The sequence below is a fragment of the Myxocyprinus asiaticus genome, chromosome 15 (genome assembly GCF_019703515.2).
Source record: "Myxocyprinus asiaticus isolate MX2 ecotype Aquarium Trade chromosome 15, UBuf_Myxa_2, whole genome shotgun sequence".
In the NCBI taxonomy this organism is placed as follows: domain Eukaryota; kingdom Metazoa; phylum Chordata; class Actinopteri; order Cypriniformes; family Catostomidae; genus Myxocyprinus; species Myxocyprinus asiaticus.
In genome coordinates this window covers 877,093-887,500 of record NC_059358.1, presented here as the reverse complement: position 1 = coordinate 887,500, position 10,408 = coordinate 877,093, and the positions used below count along the sequence as shown (strand labels likewise).

General features: G+C 37.3%; 1 protein-coding gene across 2 annotated transcripts in view; it reads left to right on the top strand.

Moving 5' to 3' along the window:
* The window catches only part of LOC127453177 (5-azacytidine-induced protein 2-like), a 17,061-nt gene extending 6,750 nt beyond the window's left edge, over window positions 1-10,311 (top strand). The window contains exons 6-8 of one of the 2 annotated variants that reach the window (XM_051719401.1): window positions 3,149-3,210; window positions 4,580-4,713; window positions 9,136-10,311. In XM_051719401.1, the coding sequence (XP_051575361.1) occupies window positions 3,149-3,210; window positions 4,580-4,713; window positions 9,136-9,458 (519 nt within the window). In that variant the 3' untranslated portion in view covers window positions 9,459-10,311. Of the gene's footprint in view, window positions 1-3,148; window positions 3,211-4,579; window positions 4,714-9,117 lie in introns of both variants that reach the window. The other variant, XM_051719400.1, reaches the window with a different exon arrangement.
* Window positions 10,312-10,408: the final 97 nt, after the last annotated feature.

Here is a 10,408-nt window from a genome sequence, read left to right as displayed (position 1 = left end):
TTTTAAAAATCGATTTACTGAATGTTAAAAAAAATTGTCCTTAGTCTTTCCTCGCTGTAACCTCTTTCTATCCACTTTTCGTGCTATTTTGTTGTCGACAAAGTGAAAATGTGTAAAAAAAGAAAAGTTTGCAAAATTTGCCGTCTTCTGCCTGTTTCCATTCGAATGGCCTTTTATTGATAAAAATGGTGTGCGTGATTGACGTCATGCTTAAAGAAACACTTTGTGGCATAAGTTTTGGTTTATTGCAAAATAAACCTGCCCTTAAGCTGTTTGCATACAGAAATGTGTGTTTATCACTAATTGTGTGCCTTTCGCCTCCCAGATGTCCCTAATTTTTTTTCTTTTGAAATCTTTGTAAAATGGGGAGAGTATTGAGACGATTCATTGAAATTAGCCAGCTTACTGTCATTTTAATTTCACAAATAAAAGCAATCAAAACGGAGCAGTTGCCCTTCTGATAGGACTGTAGTATCGGTCCTGATGTTGCGCCTATCACAGGATGCCACCGGTTCTGACCCGAAAGTGAATCGTCATGGCCGTGTTCAAGCTGGCATCCTGCAAGTGTTGGGAGAAACTTTCGGTCTTAGTATAAGGAGCATCCATCGATGTGTATATGCTGTGTGCACAACTATTAAAGAAACATTGATGCGGTGTAATATCAGGGTTTACATATATGATACACTCCTGATATTCAACAGGATATTTTGAACAATCATCTAATCTAAAGCATCGCCATCACAACTGCATTATGTCCCGTCTATTTCTCCAGCAACTTTTAACAAGCAACTGAACTTGATTGTCATCTAAAATTAATTTTGGCGTCATAATGCAATTTATATTTTCTGAAGAAGCTCAGCAAATGCGATCCGAGGTAAAGAGAGTTTTAAAATATTTAAACATTTTAAAAAGTTCAAAAGCTCGTTTTCTGAAAGTGAACTCCGCATTGGACAAATCTGATAGTTTATAGTCTTGAAAAAAGTCTAGAACATTCTGATAATGTCATTGTAACAAAGTTCAGTGGAAAGGAGGAGGTGAGAACCAGCTTAACAATATAAATAATAGTTTAATAATAAACTTAAAAAGACACAAACATAAACACATGCCGGGCAGCTGCCCGTAACACTCTCTCTGTCGAACTGCTGTCTCCGGTCGCCTTTATCCCTCTCGAGGGCTTGATTAGCCTGATTAGGGGCTGGGTGTGCAGCATCACGACCTGGCCCTGCCCTCCTCCCTGCCACAGTCATTCAGCCGATGTTTTTCGTCTACAGAACAGGGTAAGGCTAATTTAAGTTTGTGTAAAGAAAAGGCAATTATATAGGACTAACAATATACATTTTTTTAATTTAATGCTTTATTCATTTGGAAATGTAATTAATTTAATACAGGGAATTTTGCCAGCATTTTTTCAAAAGTATAAACAATAATTTGGCTATATGTTAATGTTCCAAAAAATCACACTGATGCTTTTCTCTTAGTATTGTGTATTTATTTTTAATTTAAAACATCTTTGTGTGGGGGGGCCTGGGTAGTTCAGCGCGTATTGACGCTGACTATCACACCTGGAGTCGCGAGTTCAAATCCAGGGTGTGCTGAGTGACTCCAGCCAGGTCTCCTAAGCAACCAAATTGGCCCAGTTGCTAGGGAGGGTAGAGTCACATGGGGTAACCTCCTCGTGGTCACTATAATGTGGTTCTCGCTCTCGGTGGGGTGTGTGGTGAGTTTTGCGTGGATGCTGTGGAGAATAGCGTGAAGCCTCCACACGCGCTCCGTCTCCGCGGTAACGCTCAACAAGTCACGTGATAAGATGCGCGGATTGACGGTCTCAGACGCAGAGGCAACTGAGATTTGTCCTCCACCACCCGGATTGAGGCGAGTCACTATACCACTACGAGGACTTAGAGCGCATTGGGAATTGCGCATTCCAAATTGGGAGAAAAAGGGGATATAATCCCAAAAAAAAAAAAAACATCTTTGTGCACAGAAATATGTTTTTTGTATTGTGAGCTAATTCCATGACTGCTGTCTATTATTTTGAATGGTGTGGAAAAGCAACTTTAATAAATAAACGGATGGAAACCGCGATTAAATTAATCGCAAAGAGTGGCCATTCGTTTGTTCTCCTTGTACTTGCTGATGACAGGTGCATGATACGAGATATTTGTGTTGGCACTCCTGGAAGTGTCATGACACAGATGTGTTTGCAGCATCGCATCTGTGCAGGTATGCCGTTAAGACCAATCCATAACAGTGTGAGTAATGCTTAACATACAATAAATTGGCTTTCAAAGATGTATACCTTACACAGGCTGATGATTGGGGTAAATTCTGTCATGTGACAGTACATGTTTGCGTTAATGCCAGTTTTCTCGAGAAAAAGTGTTTCCAAACCAGTTTTTCGCAACATTTGAAGTGTTGACATAGAGTTCATGCGCTAGAGTGAAACGGAAAAATATTATGTCGACACTTGTGAAATGTTAGCGATAATTTGCGTTTCCATCATCTATATCGGTAAACGTTTTGATGCGCTACACTTTTTGTCGTAAAAAAAACAACTCTTGGATGGAAACGTAGTTTGTGATGGGCACAGACATAAAAGAGTCCAAAATGAGTAAAATCACAGATGTGTGTTTGTTGTGCAACCAAAATAAAGATTTAATGCAGGACTTTTAATTATAAACAAGCACAGAATACACCTGGGACTCTTATTTTGAAAAGTCTGTGCCACCAGCTCACACAAACACACAAGGGAAACAAAACATGCACTCTTACAATAATACTCTGGCCACAGAGGAATAAAAAATAAACTATTGGTGTCTGCTGATAACAGATACTACAAAAAGCAACTATCGGCACCAATTCATCTGTAAAACCGATATATCGGTTGACCTCTTGTGGAAAAGATAGAGAACTGCTTAGCCTTTTTAAAAGCTGCCATAAAAAATGGATATACGGAAACCATTTGAATGGGAAAAATCTCTTATACATGAAATAAAAAATTGGGTAGATAAAGTGACACATATATCATGCATCCCTTATGGAAATGACTTGAACCTGAACAAAACACAACAAAAATAGACTTAATTGTGATTAGTCCAAGTGGGTATCACTTGTGCTGTTCCCTTGATAGCTGTTGTTTTCTTCACAGGATGACTCTGAAAACGGTGTACTTCACGATGAGCAGAAGCACGATGTGTTGACAGACTCCAGGTATTCATTAATGCATTTAACCCTCCTATTGCATTCAGCATACATCTTTTGCATTAGTGGGTCAATTTTGACCCGGTGGAATTTAAGCTTATAAATCATTCATAACCCGATGGTTTTCATCTAAAACTGTTCTTAGCTTCTTAACCGTTCATACATGTAAAAAGAACTATATTTTTGGAATGGTAACTGAGAAATATAAAAGTTTTTAATTAATGTGCCATTTTTAAGACATAATAAAATGTAGAAATTCTTCGACATTTCAAAATTTACATGAACTACATGAAAACCAGTGTGATACATGAGAAGACATATTTTTTATCAACATTTCTGTGAAATTTTATTTAAATATAACATCATTTAAAATTTATATTAACATCGAATTTGAGAATTACTAGTAATTTGAATTAATTTCCTAATAACTGCTCTAGAACTTGGTGGTCGAAATGTATGAAACCAACTTAAACTTTCAACTAAACATCATGAAAACAACGGTGCAATTCAAGAATACAATGTCCCCATATTAAAAACTATGTGGTATTTAAAAATGATGATCTACCTTTCTTAAAGGTGCACTCAATAAGTTTTTGTTCATGATGTCTTAGACTTACACTGACACATGAGGGCCTGGATGGAGCATAATTTAAACACAGTAGTTTTCATTTACTGATGCCTTTTTAGAAAGTCACTAATCACAGTTTAATCCATGAGTGAAAGTGTCCGATAACAGGGCAGTTACTGAGATTAAGCGAATAGTGATCGATAGGTCATGTGATTATTACATGGCAGCCCCCATGAGGAGACCGTCTCCATGTTGAATAAAACAGCTTTTATAAGGTTGCTGATATGAATTAAGTCTTCATCATGTGAGTGCTCATGATTTTGTACATGTTTCAAAATTACAGTTCATTTTTTTATAAGTAAAACCTTTTAAATGAGGAAAAAAATGACTAAGTGCACCTTTAAGCTTTTCTCTTAGATGCCTTTGTGTTGTATTGTGTATGTGTCAGCGCTGAAGACAGCCACTAGAGGGAATCATTGTGATAATTATAACACACATGAACTCATTCAGTTACTCTCATATGCTGATATTGGGTTGTTTCAGGGGTGGGGTTTGTAGGGGTCTATATATCATCTTAAATGGATAATTCGCCCAAAATTGAAATTGTCATAATTTCCCTACGTTGTTCCTAACCTGTATGGCTTTCCCTCTTAAGTGGAGCACAAAAGGAGATGTTTTTACAATGAATTGTTCAAACTGATTTGCATATCGTTCTGAGTAATTAATTTGTGTATCAGTCTCAATTCAAAATGACTTTCAGAAATCCTGCAGAGATGATCTGCTGTATTTTTGTTGTTTTTTTGTCATCAGGACGCTGGCCATCGTACAGTCGTATCAGGACGTGCTCGATGAAGTGTCACGTTTGCGTTCAGCCATTCGATTGCAGTCTGACCTGGTTAAGAAGTTGCGAGAGAGGCCACCGCTGCCGCCCGCTCTCAGACGAGGTGAGTCAACAATACCAGCAGTGTACACACACACACACATACATATCACAAACACACACATTACACATTACACACATATTCACACACACACACACACACACACACACAAACACACACATTACACATTACACACACATACACACACACACACACACACATACATATCACAAACACACACATATACACACACACACACACACACACACATATTACACACACATCACATACACACACACAAACACACACACACACACATTACACACACACATATTACACACACATATTACACACACACACACATTATACACGTGCACACACACACTACACATATTACACACATATCACACACACACACACATATCACAAACAGACACATTACACACACACACATATTACACACACAAACATATCACACACATATTACACATACACACACACCACACACATACACACATATTACACACACACACACATATTACACACATTACGCACATATTACACACACACATTACACACATATTACACACACACACACACATTATACACACACACACACATATTACACACACAAACATATCACACACACACACATATTACACACATCACACATATTACACACACATTACACACACACACACACACACACACATATTACACACACATCACACACACACATACACACACACACACTCACATATTACACATACACACATATACACACACACACATATCACACACATATTACACACACATACACACATATTACACACACACACATTACACATACACACACACACACACACATTACACACATATTACACACACACACACATTATACACACATATTACACACATCACACACACACATATTACACACACACACACACATTACACATACACACACGCGCACACACACACACATATTACACACACACACACATTACACTCACACACACACACACACACACACATTATACACACACATATTACACACACACACACACGCATATTATACACACACACACATTATACACACACATTACACACACACACACACACACACACACACACTATACACACACACACACATATTACACACACACACACATTATGCACACACATTACATACACACACACATATTACACACACACACACATATTATACACACACACACATACACACTTCAGTTCTTACTATCTGCAGTTTAAAAAGAGGAATTGAGAAACTCTGACCTGCTGCCTTTACTACCAAGAACAGAAATATTCCCTATAAGATAACTCTGCATATCTTAAAATTAGGATGAGTTAAATTAATTAGGATTCAAAAATGAGGATGAGAAGCACAAAAGTATTTTTCAGTTTTGGGGGCCCAACGTCACAGTCACATGAGGGGCACAAAAGCCAGTATCTGTTATTGACATGAGATTTACAGGAATAGCTCACACGATAATGACAATTACCCTCATGTCGTTCCACACTGTATTGTTTAATTTCTTCTGTGAATACAAAATTAATTATGCAGAATGTCTGAGCTTCTGTTGTCAATATGCAATAAAAGTAGAAGGGGATTTACACAGTTTGATTAAATATCATTTAGTGAAAATCAGTGTGGAAAAACTAGATTTATACTGTATTTTACTTCTTACATTAAACATTGTGAATCTGCTTGGCTACAATGGGTTGAAATAATGATTCCTCTGAATACATAAATATCTATATACAGTGTATATGCATATATATATATATATATGGCAAATGTATATATCCAATGGTGGAAAAGTGACATTTGTTTTTATAAAAGTGTGAAAAATGTATTTAACTATTTCATAGTAGGCTACATTTAGTAAAGATTTAGATATTTCCTTGCAGTTGAAGTTGCTTTTAAACTAAAAGAAGTTATCCACTGTATATGTTTGATTTGATTTGATTTGTGGTGACTTTTTAAGGTGAGTTTTTTATAGTATTTTGAAGTATATCCAGATTTAGATTTATCTGTAAATATATTGGTTATCGGCCTCCAAACATACTGATTTATCGGTTATCGGTATCACCCAAAATTTCCATATTGTGCGTCTCTAAATAATGCACACCCATAGCTTATTAAATAATTTCCAGCTCAAAGTTGCCATGGGTTTTGCAGCATGTTCAGTCAGCAACAAAACTCCTGGTGTGGATTTATACTCTGTATTCTCCAGTTTGTTTGTTTTTGAATTATAAAGGCCAGCATGTAAGAGCTGTATAGAAATGAACTCTTTAGAATTTGATATTTCTTTGACATCAGCTGAGGTGCAAATGATTTGCTGCTTTATATTGTCAGATTGTGAATATAAATGCGTCTGTATTTTGTGCCCGTAAGCAGGCGTGCCGTTATATTGTCTGACACACAGATGGGAATGTTAGTAGAGGTGCAAATGAGAAGGAGTGTTAAAATGAGGAGGAGCTGCATGTGTATTTCAGTGAATCTGTGAGCAGTTGAGACGGGCGGGCAGGCGTGTGTGAGAGTCAATGAGAGAGATGTCCATATATTCCCCTGAGAGATGAACAACATAATCATTTCTTCAGATGAGAAACAGGGATATAAAGAAACCTAGTGAACTGTACGAATCACCTTCCCCTGAGACGTACACAGTACACACTAATGCATGGGCTGTTTATGTGAGCAGCAGAAGACCATCTGTGCTGGTAAAAATAGTATTCGGAGTGTACTTCTGTGGTGATCTGGTTTGATATCAAACTTTTTACTCCTGTCAAGAACAAGTCTAGGTCATATTTGACCCCAAAATTAAAGAAAAAAAGAAAACGAAGACACAAAATATTTTTATGGATATTAAATTATTTCCTTGACGTTCCATCTGAATTCTGATGATTGTAATGAAATAAAGGAGATATAATATTAGTATTTATTTTTCTGTAATACTGTACCTGGCTCTGTTCTAACACTTAGTGAGCTGCCTACTTAGGTAGTATTTCAAGGCATCATCACTTGAGGCAATATAATTATGCTGCCTTTTAAGATACCTTGGAAGGCATCTTAAAAGGCAGCTTTATGGAATAGTAGCTCCCTATATAGTGTTCCAAAACGGTTACTTGTTAGGTTCCATTTCAGTAAGGATGCTGTCTTAGGGGCTGTTCACACGAGACACGCAAGTGGGTGTTTCTTCAACTTTGGACACGTTTATCACTCTGGACTTCTAGACAGTAAAGTCTGGTTAAAACATTTATTCACACTCTCATTAGTGTATTTAATTTGTCCACTAACAATGTCCAACAGTGAGTATTCATGCATCACAGGAGATTTATATCATTCAAGTCATGAAAACTCTTCCAGCACATCTCAAATTCTGTTTTGTGTTTAATAGAATTCTGTGCTGGAAATGACATTTTTAACACTCTTCAAATAAAACGGCTGGCTAATTTTATATCTAACATTTTATTTGTCCATAATTAACCCAATTAAATAATATTGTCAATTTTTTTTGCATAATTTGGCAAAGTTACAGCTTGATTGGCCATGCCGCCCAATAAAAAAAAATGATTATTTCCCTTGATTTTATCTCAAGCATGCTTTTCACTGACACTTTTGTCCACTTGGTTAACAAGTACACCAACTTCTGAATAAACTTTGTTAGGGGTGAAATAGTTTGGTGTGGTGGAAATGACGCCTCAACTGTGATAGCTGTTATTTTTGAACAGTGGATAGAAATCATTTTCACACAATAAATATTGAAATGGTTTGCGTTTATTTCAGGGGTGGGGAACTTCCGGCCTCAGGGCCCATGAGGACATTCAAGGAATAATTTGAAAAGCAAAAAAAATGGCCTTGATTCCATTAATCATAATTATTATTATTTTTAAATAATGATTAAAATAATTGTAAATAATTAAAATGCAAAATATTGTATAATAGAAAGATTTTTAGCTTTTTTCTTGGCGTGTGAGCATGTTACGTAATGCCTACATTAATTTCAACCCCCAATCAGAAGCTGCAAGCCGTTGCGAATAATTTTGTAAGTACTCAATTGGCCCCTGATGGGAAAAGGTTCCCTACCCCTGGTTTAGATGATCATAGTTTTAAACAGTCAAATCTAGACATAAATACATTCGAAAAGTACCAAAAATAAATGTATGACTAGTTTCCAAAATCAGTTTTAACTGATAGAACAAAGTAGAAATCTGTTTGTTTTAATAAAAATCAACCCTGGGACACAAAATTGCCTCTTTGAAAAACCTCTTTGTAACTGAGACATGGCGTCATAAAAGCATAGTGCTCATGATGTGAGATGCTAAAAAACAGCGACAGCACTAGTCAGCTCACTAGGGTTCAAAACAGAGCCATAGTGTCCTAAATAGTGAGTGGCAACAGTTTCTCAAATGTCTTATAAATACGGAGGATGTCAATTTCAGCTGCTTCAACTGTTCCAGTTCAGTGTCTGGATGACGTGGAGCGGAACACGGAGCCGATGATGATGATGACGCCGCGGCCACCCAGTGCTCCTCCACTGCCCTCCAGTTCAGGGACTCACGCTCTGGACGGCCTGCAGGAGAACTGTTCGAATGACCCTTGGCCCCTGGCGCGTCCTGTGCCATTGGGCAGCCCGGGTGGCCTGCTGCCTCCCCATCAGCGAATGGGATCACTAGAGGACAGCTCCTGGTCGTTCCCCAGCACCCCGAGACCGAGCGACGTTCTGTTTTGGGACAGCTCAAAGTCCAAGAGCTCCACCGCTGATTGGGCCCGACCGTACTGATCCACAGTCCCTGCTCCGCCACACGACACCTTACCTGCCTTAAACAGTGTCCCCTCTTTGGGCCCCGGATGATAATATACCTCGAGCAAACTGACCTGTGACCCCCGGTCATTGGCTGAAAACAGACCTGAGAGGTGGATGTGTGTGTGTATGGATGGACGGATGTGTGTTTTCCTGCATAAATTCCACTCCAAGAGAGCTTTGTCTTCAACATATATTTGTGATTTCACTATAGCACTCCTTGTTGATTGCTGTTGGTATCTCCTATAAGTATAAGCTTCTGTTCATCTCTTAGGTTGAGTGTTTGTGTGACAGATGGTTGTAGGTCAGGTACTCTAGGTTATCTCATCAGTGTCTCTCTGATGCACTTGCACTGATACTACATCAGTCAACTATATAAGTAACTTTAATGGATTATGTCTTGTATTATGAATGTATAAAGGGGGATTTCTGAAACTTTAGCAGTCCAAAGTTTGTTTAAATCAATCAATCCTCATACTGAATGAAGAAAATTATCAATTGGTTTTGGAAAATAGACTGAGCTGTTTCTTAACAAACACTGCTGTTATGTGTTTATACTCAAAACTACACCGTTGTTCAAGCCCCTTTATTACTTTTTTTTTTTTTTTTTTTTTAAGAATTGTTGTTAAATTTAGATTTAGTAAATGCATTCGGTTGTCATAACCTGTGGGAACAGGTATTTTGTAATTGCTGGTCTAAATTTATTTATTTATTTTTAAACAGGGTTCCCCCATTCCCCCCCAAGGAAAACCTGAAAGCTGAAAAATAATAGGACATATTAAAATAGAATTCCAGGCTTGGTAATGGAAATGAATGAAGTCTAAGCAGTGCAAATGGCTTAATATATATATGTATAAATATTTAAAATATATATATTTATACATTTTTATATATATATATATATATATATATATATATATATATATATA